This window comes from Anopheles coustani, chromosome 2, assembly GCF_943734705.1.
Source record: "Anopheles coustani chromosome 2, idAnoCousDA_361_x.2, whole genome shotgun sequence".
In the NCBI taxonomy this organism is placed as follows: domain Eukaryota; kingdom Metazoa; phylum Arthropoda; class Insecta; order Diptera; family Culicidae; genus Anopheles; species Anopheles coustani.
In genome coordinates, this window is record NC_071289.1 from 67,911,764 (window position 1) to 67,929,892 (window position 18,129).

The window sequence follows — 18,129 nt, forward strand, 5'->3', positions numbered from 1 at the left end:
TTGATCAATATTTGTTCTTACTTACTATCGATAAATCAAGTACAACTCAGTTCCACCAACGGTTTCGGCTGATCGGTCTACAGATCGCGTCTGGCCTGCGCTTAACGTGGACGCAGCTGTTTCTAATAAACGCACAGACTACTAAGAAAGACATGCTGGAAACAAACCCGTTCTTTAGAAAGAATCCACACCGGTTTACTTTCAGGATTTTCTCCTGCTGCCTGTTTGGTCGCACCAAAATATACTATCCTTATATACGCTGCAATTGAATCATCTAAAGCTTACATTCAAATATACTTTTTTCCGTATTCTCACTTGCTGAAGCGCTTCTTTGAAAGTTACATTTTCATTCGTCTTTATTTTGACATGTACCTGTTTGAATTAATGTGTGTGTTTATATATTCGTCACTGTGACTCTGTCTGCCATTAAATTCCTCCTTACTGCTATGAAGCTTTTGCTTCACGCTCTGTTAAATTATAAAAAAAACACATTATCAGTTTAATTTTTTTTTCTCAAGTCTTAAATTTGTATTCTCCTAAGTCGAAAAGAAATCTGATTGATACTCTAGTGGAAGATAAAAAAAACGATTTATGGACACTACCAGCAATACTAGTAGTAGTATAATATTTGTTTAAGTTTTACTGTTGTTCATATTCTTTTCCTTGTAGCGCTGCCTAATTACAAGAATGTGAACCACGTCAGCATATCCGGCTAAGGGTAAGCTTTGTCGTGAAGCAACGTTCTCTATACTTTTGAATTAAACTGAATATGCAAATATAGTTTTCCATTTTATTTTATTTTACATTTACTTCCCATCAGGCCGTTCTTTGGGAAGCTATGCACGCATAGGGTTCCCATGTGTTTTTAGTTGGGTTTCTATCACAATTATTCTATTCCTCCAAGCGAGGAAAGGGAAAGGAAAGTGACGGGACCTATGGTTGGCCCGCAACAAACGAGACAAGCTAGATGCATTTAAACTTTACGAGTTCGTGGAGAGAGTAAGAGCTATGATGTTTAATGCTTAAAATCATCATACTGTGTGATTTTAAACTGGCATAGGCTCGTTTCCTACTTTTGAAGAGAAAGCATTATTCTAAAGTTGAAGTGTATGGTAAGCTTAACGGTTTATCGATGCATGCATCTAATCCAGCATATTTTACAGCCCGAAATGTGGAAACGTTTCACTACAAACTGTTCCGTGTATAGCTTCTCGCTCACGAAGGTAGAGTAACACCCGGCTGATCTTCAACGGAACCCATTTGAATTGAAACCGAAAATAAAGAGAGCGGCGTTCGTGATAACCGTGACCATGGTGAGCAAACTGCCGAATCATAACGCTTGCGAACATCCCGCTTGATGATCTTATTGCTGCTGCTGTTGATGGCCTTGGTGATCATCGTCTACAGAGCCAGCGCCCCCACTGCCGGCACTAGAGCCGGAAGTTCCACGCACGGTCGCTGCGTAACTCGTCCCTCCGGATGGTACGACTGTGGGGACACCGATGGGAACTGACTCTGCAACAAAAGAAGAGGCTTACAGGTGGTAACCAGTTTTAGAATATACTTGCTGCGCAAAACTCTTACCCGCTCTCGGTGGATTCGGTGGTGGTTCGATGTTCCGGAGATCGTGCTTTTTGATGAGCTGACACTCACCTCCTTCCGTAGGTAGTTGGTAAACGTAGAAATATCCATCCTGGGATGCTACCAACATTCTATACATATATGAGAAGATTTTAAGCACAAATCAAAATTCGCAAACTGCGTGTGGAGGACATTATCAATGTAGACAATTACCTTAGAGCCTTCTGAATCGTGGTGATGACACAGGAATGTCGCAGTCCAGCCACGGGTAGCAACGCCGACGCAAAAGCGCGCCCCTGGGTAAACACATCCGTCACCTGGGATGGCAGGGCCATTGGCAGGTAGCTCGACACTGCCTTGCTGATGTACCCATACCAGTGATCCTTGGCGCCCTGATCATCGCTGGTTTCGGGCGTGCTGCGCTCCAGTTTGAACACGTGCACCGTCTCCGTGTTCGAGCTGCAGCACAGATACTTCGAGCAGGTGCTGAACGCCAGAGACGCTATCGAGACGCAACGCTTGACTCCGCGCCGGAACTCGAACAGCTTCGTACCGTCGCTCACCGAAAATACCCGGATGACCGTGCCCTTCTCGCTGGCCGTCGCAATTTCCGTGCCAACCTGGCTGAAGGCGATAGCCGCCAGGGGCGAATCGTGCGCCGGGATCATAATTTTCGCATGCAGATTTACCGCATCGAAGATCTGAACCTCACCGACGGTCGCACTGCCCGGGTAGGCCAGATAGCAGTGGTCCGAGTCCGAGGCAAGTGCACACAGACCCGTCTTGTTGGGCGGTGTGTCGCGTATCGTGTGCACCACCTTCATGTCGCGTATGTTGTGTATATAGAGGCTTTCCTCCAGGCAAACGACCAGTCGGGATCGGTTCAGTTTGACCGCCAGAATGGTGTTCGAGTACGAGTAATTGCATATTTCCGTTCCCTTTTTAAAGTGGCAAACCTGGCCGTAAATAAAAATTAGGTGTCAGATGAATATGCGTGTATGCTTCAGAAAGGACATAAGGGTAAAGTACCTTGAGTTTTCGTGGTGCATTCAACGATACGACAGCAACCAGAGAGCTGCTGAAGAGACGCTCGACTAGACAGATATCCTCGCCGTAGCTCGTGTAGATCTGGTCCAGATTCGAATCGACCGAGTTCAACGAAAACAAGCTATATCCATTTTTCGAGCCCACTGCTAAAGATCTGTCCGAGGGAAAGGGAAACATTGATATTGCTTACTTCGCGAAATATGCTTAGCCACAGCAGGACACTTACGAACAATCCTGGTTGAAGTTGACGAAGAATCCCCCAGCGTCGATATCCGTTCTAGCCAGTAGGCTCATGGCTTGCCGCAGCAGGAACAGACTCGCCTCGAGTGGAAGATTGTTTCTTTGTTTACGTTCTACAGCTGGCAATTGTTTTCGTTCTTGTTGTTTGCACTACCGATTTTTCGCACTTAATATGGACGTAGAAATTGCTGCCTGCAAACTGTGGTACACACTTGGTGGCTGTTTTAAAGAGAGTTTCGGAAGGAAAAGCAAGTTATTGTTTCGGTTGGTGCATATTGCTCCAAAACACACATTCATGTTGTCAAAAACAAAGTCGCCATAGCTCTTCTTTATCTCACCTCTTCCTCTTTGCGTCTTGCAGCCCTTCCTCTGATAGTTGTTTTTGTTTGTGCGGAACCAACTTCCAAGGCCACGGACGTGCGGCGAACTTGGAACGGAATTGCAGCACAATATGATGTCGATATAATACGCCCGTTAATATTCTCGCTGTGTGTTTGCCCAACTACTGAAGAAGGTCGCCTGTTTACGGATTGCTTTTGTTTCGATGCGAACAGCTGATGCAAGAGTGCGATGCTATCGATGAGCAATTGGTTCCGAAGGAACGTGAAAAATGCACTTGCTTCCCTTCGAACGCGAACCGAGCCGTTGGTGACTGGTGAATTTTTCTATTTTGCACGTACAGTGTCGCGTGTCACGGCGTTAAAAGCACTGGAATGATGCCTGTTCTGGGATATGAATTCGGTTTTGGCCCGTTCTATGTGCGTCAACCTTGAACGACACCACGGTGGTACCTTCTCATTTACTGAAGCGTATTAAGCGAAAACAAGACGGTATGAAACTTTTGCCCCAAAGGGAGGTGAAATGTTCTTCGCAAGACAAAGGGTTTTTAGAGTATCGCAACTATTTTCACCTAAGCTCCACGATGACCGCGACAAGAAACGATTTTAGGTATAAAATATTGTGTCTGAACGAACGTTTATCAAACACAAAGCCTCACGCACTGGTACAGGGCAAACTTTCTTTCAAACAAACCTCCTAGAGCAAACTTTACTACTGACATCCGTTTACTTTGCGTTTGTTTTTGCGTTGTTCTGCCTTGTTCGAGTGTTTTTATTTTCTCGTGGTCACAGCGCGCACAACTGTTGAACGAATTGAACCTTTTTACGACGCTGGAAGAAATCCAACTGGAGACGACTTTCCAGTGCGTGGTGATATGTTTTCGCGTAGATATGCAACTTTAAAGCAGCTGCGAGATAAACCCCTAGTAATCGAGCTGAACTTCTTCTTGCGATGATCGTCCGATTATTTTTTGTCCTTTTGTGTTCTTTTCTGAAACTGCGATTCTGCTGACAGCTGTGGTGTGGTTCTGCAACCGAGCAAGTTCGTATTGACAGTTTTAGGAACGGTGCTATTTATTGCTGCATTATTACATTATTCTATCAAAGAAATTTAAAAGGAACACATGGGCATTCACCTGGTGAGGATTTTAACAAGAAGTTTAGTTATTTTATGCTAAATAACAGTAATATTGACAAATAGTAAAGTCGATTTTTGAAGACCCTATCATTCCATTCGTTACATACTGTCGTAAATAATGTGACAGCGTCAATTTGATAGTTATTTCACTGAAGCGATGTTTTTTGATCAACTATTAAACAACAATCAACAACACAGAAGATTCTGTGTTCCAAAACAGAACCAGTTTTATTTTGATGTTCTGTTTTATGTAGTCAGTTCCTGTGAAATTTTGGAAGCAAACAGTGGGGCGGCGGTGTAGTCGCTCGTTGATGGTGTACAAATTAAAGAAATCATAAAGTTTTTCTTGTTTACTGTGGGCCACGTACAGACCAAACAACGCAATGCAGCGCGAAGAAAAACAACTTGATATGCTCTTGGAAGCAGTCTTGAATAGACTAAATGACTTGAAGCATTCCATCGGAGTGATGATACACAGACTGGAAACAGAATATGAAACCATCAACTGGCCCACTTTCCTCGATAATTTTGCCCTGATATCTAGCCATGTAAGTAGCAAAGCCAGGTTTGGTTCAGCGTATGTTTTCTCGCTCTCATCATGGATGTTGTCTTGCAGCTCACTGGTCTGATGAAGATTTTGAGCACTGAAATAGGAACACCTCTGCGGAATTTGACCGTACTGCCGTTAATGCTTACGCCGGAAAGGGATGAAGCTTTATTGCAGTTAACCGAGGGTCGAGTGCCGATATTTTCCCACGATCTTGCACCTGACTACTTACGAACCAAACCAGATCCGGGAGCCGAAAGTAGGCAAGCAGCGCATGAAGCGAAAGCTAACAATCTAACCGTTGAGGCTAGCATGAAACAGGTGGCCCAGTACAACAAGGTGATATCGCATGTCTGGGACATAATCAGCAAGGCAAAGGAGGACTGGGAGAATGAATCATCAACCCGGCCGGGGATACAGCAAACTAGCTCGATGGCCGATACACAGGCGCTAGTGGCTGCTGTGGGTCTTGGCAACGGGTTAACCAACCCCGGTGGCAATGCGGGAGGTGCGGGAGTTATGATACCACCGGCCATTCGCCAGGGCTCTCCAATGAGTGCTGTATCCCCGTCCGGTGGTGCACCGATGGGCAAAATGCCGTCGGGTATTAAAACTAATATTAAGTCCGCCAATCAGGTACATCCCTACCGCTAAAATAATAAAATTAAAATATGACAAATCTGGTAAATAGTCTTGTACGTTTTAATTTATTCACCATTTTTATATCGGCATAATACAATTCATGGATGAAAAGAAAGGGGAATTATCCCAGGAATTTGTATAATCGTAAATAAACATAAATGTGACTTTATCAGTTACGAAACGAACTGTGCAGTATAAACACATGCGTCAAGCTAGCCTAAAACATCGTCGGCATTATGCTTGTCAAACAAGTATTGCCGATGTAAACAACTGTGTACTTTGTGAATGTTTTATTCTACTAAAAATTAGCTAAAATGATAATGGATAATTCAAAAACCACCAGCAAAACAACTCTTCTCAAGCTGATGTTGCTGCGAGCATGGAAAGAGCGCTGGACCGACTGCCAGTGGGGAATAAATGTAAAAACGGTAAGCATTCCCATTACACGTCGCTCTGGACTGCGCGTTCGAATTCTTCCAGCAATTGTAATTGCCTCGGCGTTAGTTTGTTCGGCAGACGAATCTGCAACGTTAGCACGTGTTCCCCAATGTCCTGGTGGAGGGCCTTTGCATTGGAAAGTCCTTTGCCTGGGATTCGCAACTCGGTGCCACACTGTACGCCCGGCTGTAAACAGATACTGTAGATGCCGTGGATTCCTCGGACAGACAGTTCGCCTCCTCGAATAGCTTTAAGTATCGAGATTTCCTCTGTGGAATATATGTTCAGTCCATCGCGACGGAAGTGATTCGAATCTTTTACATGCAGAGAAACATAGAGCTGCCGCTGCAGCCCCGGTATGCGAACCTTCAATCGGTCCCTATGCTGCGAGAGCTTCGGAATGTTCACGGCAATCTTGTGCTGCTCCATCACGATCCCTTTACCGTGGCACTTGGGGCACGTAAGCTTTTGTGGCATGCTTTTAGAGCCGTTGCAGAATTTGCACGGCACCAAAAGAGTGCCAGTTTCCGTGTGATGCAACTGCTTTCCGGTTCCTTGGCAAACGCTACAAGGGCTATTGAATTCGCCTGATGGTTGTTTCCCGGTAAACCCACAGCGATCACATTTTACTGCAATAGGCAACGTTAGCTCACGAGTTGTGCCTTCGATCGATTCTTTAAACGGGACAGTAAGCACAACATCTTCATAGTTCAACTCATTCAATGCGACTCCTTTTCCAGAGTCTAGTGCGCTCGAACTGCTTCGAGGGAGGAGCGAGTGCTTCCGTTGCACATCGCGATACAAGGCCGAATTTAGGTCGACGATGCTGTTAGCTCGATTCTTCATTTCCTTCACTAGTTGCTCGTACGCCTCCGTGATTTGATTAAATTTCAACTCCATATCCGCCGTTTCCTTCGTCGCTGGGTGGCTTTTGCTTCGATCCGGGTGAAATTGTTTGGCCAGTTGGTAGTAGGCTTTTTTAACATCACTAAATGACGCCGATCGACTCACGCCAAGGACGGTATGAAAGTCCGTTGACGTCGAAGCTATGGGCAATGTTTTTGAATTTTTACTTGATGATTTCGACGATGAATCTTTCTGTTTACAATTGGAGGAAGGGTTCGGAATTTTTGCCCTACCTTTTCCAGCGATCAATCGTATCAACCCGGAACCGATACGAAATTTGTCAGCCATTGCAAAAACGTGTTACATTATCGCAAAAAAACGGCTAACAAAGTGCACTCGAGGTATTTTGTTAGTCTGGTCTACTTTGTTAATGCAACTTGATTTACTTTCTTTTCAGGTTCTCACACGCGGCGTCAGCGGTGATGTGTACAATTTAGCGGATGCAATTATTCAGCAGGCTGTAGTAGGTTCTGGCGCCAATAAGGTAAGATTAAACTCGTTAGATAATGAGCGATAATATTGAAATATTAAAGCAACAAATACGTATTTCACGCAGCTTTTCCTCTCGTACTTAAAACATTCCCTGTGCGCGCATTTGATTTCACACGCAGCCGTTCTGAACCGGATCGGCAAGTATGAACATTTCGACAAACACCACTGCCTGATAGCTTTGCTCGATTTTCTGCAGTCCATCATTGAGGGTGTAACCTGCCGAAGCAAGCAAGAAGAAGCGCTTCTGACCAAGGCGATCATATCGCTTGTACATTGGTTACTGCAGATCTACGAGAGCGTACTCAAAACGTACGCCGAGAGTCGTGTTCTGTCCTGCGAGGAAGAGGAAGTGGTGCAGAAGGTGGCGATTGTGTTAGAACGCATCGCCGAGAGCCCTTTCCTGCTCGGCGTAATCTCGATATCAAAGTGCGAAGACCTGGAACTGTTCATGACGCTGCAGAAACGGTTCAACGGAATTAATAATCTTACCCTGACGACCGGCTACGTGGCGCAGGTAGGCAACGCGAACCAAAAGAACGTCACCGTTACCGATTACATGCAAAAGCTGGTTCAACTGGAGGTAGACATATTGGAGATGAAGCTGTTCGATGGAGGCAAAGTGGAACCGATCACGTACAGCATGCAACCGTTGATCGCCATTGAGGTACTGCTGAATCCTATGTGCGACACGGCCATGTACGTGGCGCAATTTATCAACCTGAAGCGCCTCAAGGGCTACTCGTACGCGCGCCTTTACTGCGAGATCATGCGTGGTTGTTTTATTTCGCTGAACAACGTGGAAGGAACTTCAAAGGAATCGTTGTTGTGTGCCTTTGCGTTCATCAAAGTACCGCACATTTTGCGCCAGATTCATGCGAAAGTGAACGGCAAGGAGCAGAAGGATGAGGTGACCAATGCGACATACAGCGTGGAGATAGTCGAGGCGTTCGAGATGCTGTTGCAGGATTCGCCCGTGCTTGATTACATGGACATGAAGTGTGCCTGCAACGTCGTCGAGTGTCTACTGAAGGAAATGGCGAAGCATAATCTCGTTACGGAGACACACGTAAAACACTTTGTAGCCCTCCGAGAGCCGGTGACGCTTGGTTTGCAGAAACTGGAAGCGGCCAACACTCAACTTACACTGATGGTGAAGTTTGTATTCCGCGTGGAGTCCCCTTTGGCGGGAATGTTGAAAGCACTCAGTGCGGATTACAGTAAGGTACAAGATGCGTTGCTCGCCATGCTGTGCCAGGTGTTAACCGGAAACAGCCTTGACCTGGTGCTTTCCGTGGCATCAGTGGAAGGAAAGTTCAAGGCGTTCATCGCGGGACTGCTCAAGTGCAACGATTACGCCAAACAAGCAACCAGCGTTGAGATGGGCAAAGCGAGTGCGACCCGTGGTGCGCTGTTCGACGTGACCTTCATGATACTGGCCTGTATTGCCCAGAGCTACGGGTCGGACGTAATACTGGCGGAGGGTGGCAACAGTTTCTTTGAGAAGTGGGTGCGCGATTTTATGGTGGAAAAGAAGAAAACCAAATGCCCTATGAACATGGTCAAGCAGGCAGATCCGATGGTTCTGGAAGAGCTGATTATGGCACTCAACAACTCGGAAGGCGGTGGTGGCTTAAAAGCATCCAATCTGCGCTGGGAAGACGTGTGCTTCACAATTCCCGCCTTACTCCACCAGGTACTAATGGCGTGGGTAAACGAAACCCTCTCGCCGGTGGAAATCAAAAAGATGCTCGATGGGCTGAAGACGTACTTCTGCTCGTTTGCCGTGTGCGCCTCGTCGTGGCTGTGCGCTTATATGCACGCCGCAGGACCCGACGAACAGTTGAAACCGATGAACATGGTTCAGCAGCTATGCAGTGCTCCATCCGGACCGCAGGCCGAAGAGTGGCAGCAGCAGGACTACTGCAAGGAGCGATTCGGACTAATGGGACAGCTCATCCGCCGAATGCAGCAAGAGTTCCAAAGATCGCCCCAGGTCAATCCGAAGCTACGTGCCCTGTTCCCGAACCAATTGCATATGGTGTCCCACCTGCCGGTAGAGGAACAGTTCGAGGAAGCGTGGAAAGCGATCGCTGAGCGGGGTTGGTTGCCGATCGAGACCATCTTCCTGCTCGATACTCTGCTGCAGTCCTGTGGACCGGTCTGGTTGATGGAAAAGCTCATCGCCAAGCTTTTCGTGTGCAAGTACATACGTGATCTGAACAAAACGATGGACATCGTTTTTGCAATCATGCACCTGGACATCGAGCGATGCACCATAGCTCTCTTGTCACAGATCGTTCCGAAGATGATGCTTAACAGCAAGCAGTTAGTATTTTACCCATTGACATAACTTTTGTCGACAAAATAAACCTTACCTTGAAATCCGCTTTATTATATTTTTACAGAACACCCGAGATTGTCGATCCACAGTCGCGCGTTCTGGCTAAACTGTGTGTCTATGCGATCATCGTCACCATGGAAGTATCTCTAACGGCGTCGAAGAAACGCACCCGAGGAGCCGCAACCGGCCTGGACGCAGAAGACCCGCTCGATTCGCTCTGTTCCAGCGCGAAGATCCGTAAACTCGATATCGACGGTATGGGCGTGGGATGCGAGGGAAGCGGTGGTATGGGGACTGATTTTGGACTGGACAGTTCCCTCGAACCGGTGGCTGGGTTTACCGAGACAGTAACTCCAGTAGCTCCCAGCTTGAAGGAACCGCTGCAGGGTTGCTTGCAGACACTGTTCCGCACCTTCACGCAGTACATCTCGACAGACGAGCTGTCTCCAAAGGTGTACTTTGTGTTCCAGTTTCTGTCCCAGCTGGTCGAGAGTGGGCGCGAGCAAGTCATGACCGTGCTGAAACTCGTCCCGAATGGGTTGGTGCAGAACCTGTTGAAAATCAATGCGACCGACGAGATGACCGTGGGTTTCATTTTAAGGTAGGTGTACTAAATCTTCTTTGTCGTCATTGATTGTCTTTGTTTTGAACTTTGTGACTGTGGATGGCTGGTTGAAATACAACAACATCAAAATTTAACATTAGGAAAACACACTATATGGTAATGTCGAGGAGGTAGCGGATTGGCTAGCTTTCCATTGCTATGAACATGGAACCAATTGACCGAGTCTCCCTGGTTGAATATCTGGGAGTCACTCCGGAAGACGGGCTTACATTCTATACACACATTGATGGGGTCATCGCTAGGGTGGGAAAAAAGTGTAGAGCGCCACGAAAGATGCAGAGGCTGCAAACGGTTGCGAGTTCAAAAATGACAATTTGAAGATGATCTTTCTGTAGGAACTTCATCAGTCGCTCTTGTGCAATCACATGTGTGACGCCTTGAATGATGATTTGATTGATGTTTTTTTTTCGACGCGACAAACTGTTTCACGGATAAGGTTTGTTTAATTTATCAATCTTTGAAAGTGGTCCCTTCATATGGTGGGCAAGGGCGGTACCGGCTACACAAATTGGAGGCAGCATTTTACATTGTGACTTGTTCGATGAAGTTGTAGGAAAAACTCAGGAGGTCTACCACACTGAGCTTCGATGAATTTTCAATGGAAATTGTAGCCTCATTAGATTGGTTTCTTTGCTTAGCAATCATCAAATTCACGGCATGAGTGCTGACCCATATAATTATCTGCCTTCCTATGGGCAGATAGTACGCAAAAATTGGAACATTCCTGGCTAAGTGCAGTACCAATGCACACATTTTTTCAACCCTTTGCCATGTTTATAAATTATGTATGGCTGCAAGGGAGTCATCGTTGGTTCAGGACTGTGTAGAAGCCGTCACTGGTAGAATGCATGTGCAGTAGATGTCACGATGTCGTCGGGGTCCTTTGACGCAACGCACAACATCTGGCGCGGTCCGCCGGTAGCTCCGTTGTACAATCCGACCCAAAGTCTCGGTGAGTTGCTGTACCGGATCATGCAGCGGACACCAAAGCGTATCGCACAGATTAGTGCCGACGGTGGAAGTCGTACGGTGACATACGAACGCTTGCATCTTTGGAGCGTCCGGTTTGCACAATCCCTCATCGATAGCTGTGGCCTTTCGCCGGGAGATCTGGTCACGGTGGTGGCAAGAAATGACGAGAAACTGGCCGCGGTAGTGTTTGGTTGCTTCATGGCCGGCATTCCAGTGAACACGCTCGATCCGTCTTTTCGGATGGATGATTTTGAGCACATGCTGGCGATGGTACGACCGCTTGTGGTTGTGTGTGATAGCGAGCTGGTGCCGGTGCTCCAGGAGGCATCCGAAAAGGTCGCGATTAAGCCACAGCTGGTGGTGATCGGCAAACGGCTCAATGGTTATCCGACGGTGGATGATTTTCTGCTCCCTAATGGTTTGGAGACGAGCTTCACGTGAGTACGAACGTTCGAGCCATGGATGGTTTAGAGGAAGTTATTCGTGTTTCTTTTCCATAGCCCACACCACATCACCGATCCAGCGCGTGAAGTTGCCATCATCCTGTGCTCCTCCGGAACGACGGGACGCTCGAAGGGTGTTTGTTTGTCACATTCGGCCTGCATCTCGCACGCCTGTAGCCTCTGGAAGGCGAAAGAAAACGATCGTGTCCTATGCTTTAGCTCACTCTACTGGGTGTCCGGGTTGGCCACTCTACTGACGGGCACACTAGCTGGTACTACGCGTGTCATCACCCGCGAAACATTCAACGCCCGACTCGCGATCGATCTGGTGGAACAGTACCGCATCACGATCCTGTTCATTCCACCCGCCCAAGGATTGGCCATTCTAGCCGACCCGACGGTGGGGATGGCAGATTTCTCTAGCCTTCAGATGGTACTATGCGGCGGTGGAGCTGTCTCGGAGGGGCTGAAGCAATCGTTCGAAACCTATCTGTCCCGCGGAGGAAAGTTTGTGGTCGGCTATGGACTGTCCGAACTCGGGGGAGGCGGTGTCAGCACGACACAGCTCTACAAACCTGGAGCAATCGGGAAGCTGAACCCACGCATTGAAGCTAAAGTGGTCGACGCGGAAGGCAATGCACTCGGTTGTGATCAAGACGGTGAGCTTCTGCTTCGCACCGAGTTCGTCTTTCTCGAGTACTTTCGAAATCCGGACGAGACAGCCGAAATGCTCGATCCGGACGGGTGGCTTCACACCGGTGATATCGCTCGCTACGACACTGACGGTGTATTTTATGTTGTTGATCGGAAAAAGGACATCATTAAGTACGCGGGATACCAAATTTCGCCCACCGAGCTGGAAGAAACAATTATGCGAATGTTCGGTGCATCGCTTCTCATGGTATGTGTGACCGGTATTCCGGTACCGGGGAATGATCTACCGGTGGCACTGGCCATCCGGCAACCGGGCGGGACCGTCTCCGAGCAAGAGATTGTGGCTGCGCTAGCTGATGTTGTGGCTGACTACAAACGACTCCGAGGGGGACTGTATTTTGTCGACCGACTCCCGATGACGCCGTCCGGAAAGGTTCAGCGACGACGCTGCCGGGAAATGGCGGTAGAACTGTACAGTGGTGCAGCTATCCGGGAAGAGTAATTTAATCGATTGGAGAGGCTCAAAGGGTAGTACTGTATTATTTATACGCACGTGACGTGTGCACCAGACGTACCTTGCAGCACGACGGTATTGAGGCAATGAGTACTGCTTTCTCGAAGTGACTTATACCACATCGTGTGTTAAAAGAAAAAAGAAATAAGCATGTGATTGTAGCACAAACTATTAGTAGAAACAATTTACAAATGCGAAAATGTCATATAAAATTATATATAACACCAAATATATTGCATACAGTTCTGTTACTGCACAGGAACTACTAATTGTGTACAAATGAAATTGATTGATTGACTATTCTTATTTATTAGCTTGTGCGGACATACTTTCTCAATACGTATAACTATGAACTAGGCTTTTTAATTCAAAATGAGACCCAAAGCCTAATTCAATGTTTCATATTGATTTTCTTCTTTTCCAGACTATACGATCTCAGCACTGGTAGTGGTCGTCAGTTTGCGATGTCGGACATTTGCCTCCTACGGAATATTCAAATGCGTAAGGACAGTATTAAGTTGTAACACAACGGAATATTTGCATCGACAAGCTATGCGTGTGTGTTTCTGTGCTGGTAAAACAACAATAAATCGATTAAGAACTATATCTGACACGGATAGTGTACGTTTTATTCCATTGTATTCGGATCGCACGCGTTCCGTCTGTCCTGATGGACGATAAGAGCATTTACGTCAAAGCGATGATTGCGTAACAGGACGGCCGATGTTGCTGTTGGTGCTACTTCCACTGTCGCTGCTTACCACACTGATCCTAGCCCTCGATTCGCGTCGACTCATTTCTATCTCTGTATTAACGGCACTGACCTGTCGCTGGAGTCGTTTGCGGTACTGCCAGTAGCCGAGTCCAACGGCCCCACCGAGCACCGCCACTGCTCCGATCGCCATTCCAGTGATTGATGCGGCTGAAAGTGGCTCACTCGCCGGTGCCGGTTCTTCCGGCGGTTCGGGCACCTCGTCCCGATTGTGCAGCATCAGCTGGGCGATGTGTTCCGTCGCGTGTCCATCGATTTTGCCTGCACACACCCACTGCCCGAAGTCTTCCTGGCGCACCGAGGCGATCACGAGCGAACAGCTGCCACGAGCGAGATTATGGTTCGGGTTCGAGTAGAACCGCTCGAGAACGGGCCGATCGGAGGTGACGTTTTCGTTCAAGCTGAATGCTTCCCCGGAGGGCGTAACGAAGCGACAGTATTGTAGGGGTGTACCACGCGGAATGGAGTCACACCCGATCAGTGCGGGAAAGTCCAGCACGGAGTCGACCGTGTCGGCCGTGGCGATCATCTGCGAGGGCGATACGCGAACGGTAAACCCGGCCGACACTTCCAGCGCCGAAACGTGCCCATTGCCGACGTAGCAGTGCCACCGGCCGGCATGTTCGTGGTCGCTTATTGTGCCCAACCCGATGCCACATTCACCCATTGCGAGCGAAATGCCGCTGTACCAGTAGTGACCCGCACCGCGCTCCTCCGAGAGTCCCTCTGAGAGCGAGTAGAACTGTCCATGCGGTCCCCGGAACCAGCAGTAGTCGATTGGTTTGTTCGCGTTGCACTGCAGACTAACGCTCGACTCGTTCTGGGCCGTGACCGTCGCGTCCAGGTCAATGATGGCCAACGGTAGTGCCGTGTCGGAGTTGTCCACGATCGCACCGGACACTTTCGTAATCGTTTCATCGCCGTAGCCGAGGAGACACTTCCATACGCCCCTGTCGAGACCGTCCGGTTCGAGGATTTCCAACCCACACTCGTTGCGCTCGAAGCCATCCCCGACGTAGCCGTACCGGGACGTGGCGATGCCTGGGATGACGTTCAGTCCAAACCCGTCCGACAGCCGTACGAAGCGGCAGAATTTGAGCATAAGCTGTGTGTAGCGTAGGTAGCAAGACAGCACGTGGTAATCGGGTTCTCTGTGCAATGTCGTAATGATTTGCTCATCTGTAAGCATATTACGAAAACAAGTTAGAGGTTTTAATGTTTTGAAAAAAAAACGGATCTGCAATATTCTGGACATAAACAAGAGGATATTTTGGGTAGTCTGTGCATGGAAGGAATGTGGGTTATCTATACGTATGGCGCAATTCATTAATTCGAAGAGATTACGAAAGGTTTAACGGTCACCCATCAAATCAATATTTGAACAATGAAAAGGAAACTGGTTACACCCTTTAATCAAAATGATATCAATTTCACACATTAACGAGTTGGTCATCGGCCTTGTCTTAGTTACCTTTGTTCTCGATCTGTATCCCGTAAGTCATCTCGCGCATTTGTCCCCGTACCCCGGCGATGACGTTCCACACACCGGCACCGGTTGGATCAGTAGAACTCAACGGCAGCTTGCACCGTTCGTGCATCGGAACCTCATGTTGCACTTGTCTCTCGCTAGCTCCACCCTGGCGCAGCACATAACAATATTCCGTGCGCTCGGGGCTGATTTCATCGAGCGAACTCACACTGGCACCACCGCCGACGCCCACCTCCGGCACCGACGGACGCTCGATCACATCCACCATCGAAACGCCCCGTATGCGGTCCGTCCCACGGACTAACGTCAGACGCCAGAATCCGGCATCGCTCTGGTGCACCGGATTAACTCGTATGCCACACTCGTTCTCGAGGATACGCAGCAGCTCCGGTTCGCCGTTAACGTTGCGGCGTTTACGGCGCGCCACATTCCTATCATCGTCGTTGCTGGCGTGCACGTCAATGTCAACGGATGAGCCGGGCTCGCGGTAAAGGCAACGGTCACCATTTTGCATCGGCACGAGTAAACGCAGGTGCATCACTTCACCCTCCGCCACGGTCACACTGGTCGGGTAGACGTACCCATGGCGGATTTCGAAACTGGTCAGCAGATTTTCCAACCCGGTAGCCGATGGAAAAACCACGCCACAACAGCATATCAATCCGAGCAGGATCGAGTGTGCACTGATTGTCACCATCGCGGCGTCGAACGATTACTACGATGAACACCAGGACCACGAGCGGGTCATATGGGTTGTAAGTGGCCATTGGGATGAGCTTTATCATGCTTCGATTTCTTTGGTTCACAACAATGAAATGATTATTCCAGATATCGGGACGGCTAAAACGAGTATTGATAACGGTAAATCCAACGAAAATGACTTGAAACATTTTTTCCCACACACGCTACTGTGATAGAATAAAAACAAAACGAGTGGTCGCTATTTTTAATTTGTTATTCAATATATTTTGTATCAAATTAAATTACAAAACCCCACGCGGGGGGCTCGATGCTGGGGCCACGCATAAAATAATATGGTTCGCGCAAAGGTTAAAATCCTGGTTTCACGATTGATCATTCCGATTGATTCGGTTTCACTACCCTCTGTGGAGGAGGGGCAGAGCTGGAATATTTACTCCTTTTCCTATCACTGCCGTTACAGTGCAACCGAAGACAACCCTGCCTGTGTGCAATAATTGTCCCTTACTTCCCCTTTTTTGATTCGTTTTCGATGCCCTTCCAGTGTCTTCTACTTCAACTCGCTGCTGATACATTCCATTTTGCACCGATGCATTGTTTTCTGTCATTAACCTCTCAATTTGCTAACGCCAAATGTTTCACTTTCATGTTCGCCTTATGTTGATTTCATTCTTTTTTAAAATGTGCACATTGTAAACGAGGGTACTAGAACTGTTAGTTTAAAATGTTCGATGTTAGTTTTCCATTTGTTCGCGTTTGAGGCTGCCCAAAGAGTGAAGCATAATTCATGATTTGTGCGATAGTTTTGTTCAGTTTTCCTTCCAGTATTGTATTTTATTTGTTGCGTAACATGTTTTTTTTAGTTAACACACACATTCATACACAGATAAAGTTAAACACATATTTACGTTCTCCTAGTAAAGTTTCTGTCATCTTATCTCTTCTGGTAAAATCCTCAACATGCGTCTCGTTCAATTGTTATGTTCACTCTATATAATCAATCTACGTTTCACTCCTTGTTAGCGGTGGTTTACATTCGTTTTGTGTTTTGTTTTACGTTTCCTTGACACGTTCTACAAAATATGTTCATATCAAAATTGATAATCGTTCGTCTTGTGTTTAATTTTTCTACCTCCCTCCCTCGACGCTGCTCGGTGTGAATTCAATGTAAATTGAACTTTCCAGTCAATTACCCTTTCTTAAAAACTCGTCCCTTTCTTAAAAACTGGCAATGTTCAGCCTTGTTTATGACCGAAAATTTGCTTGCACCGAGTCGTGTTGGTTCAAAAATGAACAAAATAACTTTTGGCAGATCGATTGATTGATATACTTTTCAATAATGGGAATTCAACAAACGCGGCACCGGTTCCGTTTGGCAGGATACGATTTAAGTATTCAAAATCAGGAAGAATCACTCCGTCCATCACTAACAATTTTGAGTTTTTACTTTTGCTATTTAATGCCAGCTTTAAATCCCGCTCAACGCCCTCTCAGTAAACTTTTATTGTAGCATGATCGAAGCCGCATTACAAAAGCATTCGGGGGGAAGGATTTCTCGTAAATTACTCGAGATTTTGCATATGATACAAAAATATTTTTATATAGATATATATATATTCATTCGTACATGTACGTTCGTTACAAAATAAATTCTTCTATCATCTTGCTGAGATGTTTCAAACTTCACTTGTGCGTGTCCGTTTAACTTCGATCGTCCTCATCCTACCGATGATAAGTCTCTGTCTGGTTAATTGGTAGTCTATTATGTTTCTGTTATTTCGTGTGCCGATAGAGCAAACTTTCGCTTTTTCTTCTTCAGAATGTACTTCCTTTTTCTTGCAGGATTCTGTGTTTGTGTGTGTGTGTTTTTTAACCACATTAGTGACTTTTATCACTTACTAACAATTTTGGATGCATTTCCAACCTGTTCGTTTTACTTTCACTACCAAAATCAAACACCGGGTAACAATCAACAGCATTTATAAAAAGATCATGTTGGTGTAACATGTAACATGATGTGACTTGGATAACGCGTTCTTTTCGCGAAATGTGCTAAAATGAATATTTTCTGCAAAGCAACATGCTGTTTGCATGCCGAGACACAATAAGTTTGATGCTACAGGAAAACGGTTTTCACAACGGCGTCAACGTAAGGCAAGAAGCGCACCATCCCATTGGGCAAATAGACGATAGAGTGAGGAAATGCAGGACACATACCTCCTGTGGAGGGTAGTTCTACTTAGATTGCGCA

General features: G+C 46.9%; 4 protein-coding genes across 4 annotated transcripts; 2 read left to right on the forward strand and 2 right to left on the reverse strand.

Moving 5' to 3' along the window:
- Positions 1–3,029, reverse strand: LOC131267501 (WD repeat domain phosphoinositide-interacting protein 2). The gene is made up of 5 exons (XM_058270394.1): positions 2,855–3,029; positions 2,611–2,782; positions 1,795–2,537; positions 1,585–1,712; positions 1–1,515 (listed from the first exon to the last, which is right to left on the reverse strand). Exons 1-5 carry the CDS (start codon positions 2,920–2,922, stop codon positions 1,364–1,366), a joined length of 1,263 nt encoding a protein of 420 aa, XP_058126377.1. The 5' UTR covers positions 2,923–3,029; the 3' UTR covers positions 1–1,363.
- Positions 3,030–4,535: 1,506 nt separating this feature from the next.
- LOC131263464 (mediator of RNA polymerase II transcription subunit 8) lies at positions 4,536–5,573 on the forward strand. The gene is made up of 2 exons (XM_058265664.1): positions 4,536–4,892; positions 4,961–5,573. Exons 1-2 carry the CDS (start codon positions 4,728–4,730, stop codon positions 5,543–5,545), a joined length of 750 nt encoding a protein of 249 aa, XP_058121647.1. The 5' UTR covers positions 4,536–4,727; the 3' UTR covers positions 5,546–5,573.
- A 247-nt stretch (positions 5,574–5,820) lies between these two features.
- Positions 5,821–13,529, forward strand: LOC131261925 (mediator of RNA polymerase II transcription subunit 24). Its single transcript, XM_058263785.1, has 5 exons — positions 5,821–5,961; positions 7,275–7,361; positions 7,434–9,694; positions 9,775–10,311; positions 13,343–13,529. The coding sequence occupies exons 1-5, from the start codon at positions 5,848–5,850 to the stop codon at positions 13,440–13,442; spliced, it is 3,099 nt and encodes a 1,032-aa protein (XP_058119768.1). The 5' UTR covers positions 5,821–5,847; the 3' UTR covers positions 13,443–13,529.
- An 81-nt stretch (positions 13,530–13,610) lies between these two features.
- LOC131264883 (uncharacterized) lies at positions 13,611–15,876 on the reverse strand. The gene is made up of 2 exons (XM_058267150.1): positions 15,162–15,876; positions 13,611–14,869 (listed from the first exon to the last, which is right to left on the reverse strand). Exons 1-2 carry the CDS (start codon positions 15,874–15,876, stop codon positions 13,611–13,613), a joined length of 1,974 nt encoding a protein of 657 aa, XP_058123133.1.
- Positions 15,877–18,129: the final 2,253 nt, after the last annotated feature.

Coding starts and splice junctions, on each gene's coding strand:
- LOC131267501 (XM_058270394.1), bottom strand. CDS start 2,922: ATGAGCCTACTGGCTAGAACGGATATCGACGCTGGGGGATTCTTCGTC. Junction 1,713..1,794: donor ACGATTCAGAAGGCTCTAAG/GTAATTGTCTAC, acceptor ATATATGTATAG/AATGTTGGTAGCATCCCAGG. Junction 1,516..1,584: donor ACCGAATCCACCGAGAGCGG/GTAAGAGTTTTG, acceptor CTTTTGTTGCAG/AGTCAGTTCCCATCGGTGTC.
- LOC131263464 (XM_058265664.1), top strand. CDS start 4,728: ATGCAGCGCGAAGAAAAACAACTTGATATGCTCTTGGAAGCAGTCTTG. Junction 4,893..4,960: donor TTGCCCTGATATCTAGCCAT/GTAAGTAGCAAA, acceptor GTTGTCTTGCAG/CTCACTGGTCTGATGAAGAT.
- LOC131261925 (XM_058263785.1), top strand. CDS start 5,848: ATGATAATGGATAATTCAAAAACCACCAGCAAAACAACTCTTCTCAAG. Junction 5,962..7,274: donor GGGGAATAAATGTAAAAACG/GTAAGCATTCCC, acceptor CTTTCTTTTCAG/GTTCTCACACGCGGCGTCAG. Junction 9,695..9,774: donor ATGATGCTTAACAGCAAGCA/GTTAGTATTTTA, acceptor ATATTTTTACAG/AACACCCGAGATTGTCGATC.
- LOC131264883 (XM_058267150.1), bottom strand. CDS start 15,876: ATGGTGACAATCAGTGCACACTCGATCCTGCTCGGATTGATATGCTGT. Junction 14,870..15,161: donor GATACAGATCGAGAACAAAG/GTAACTAAGACA, acceptor ATATGCTTACAG/ATGAGCAAATCATTACGACA.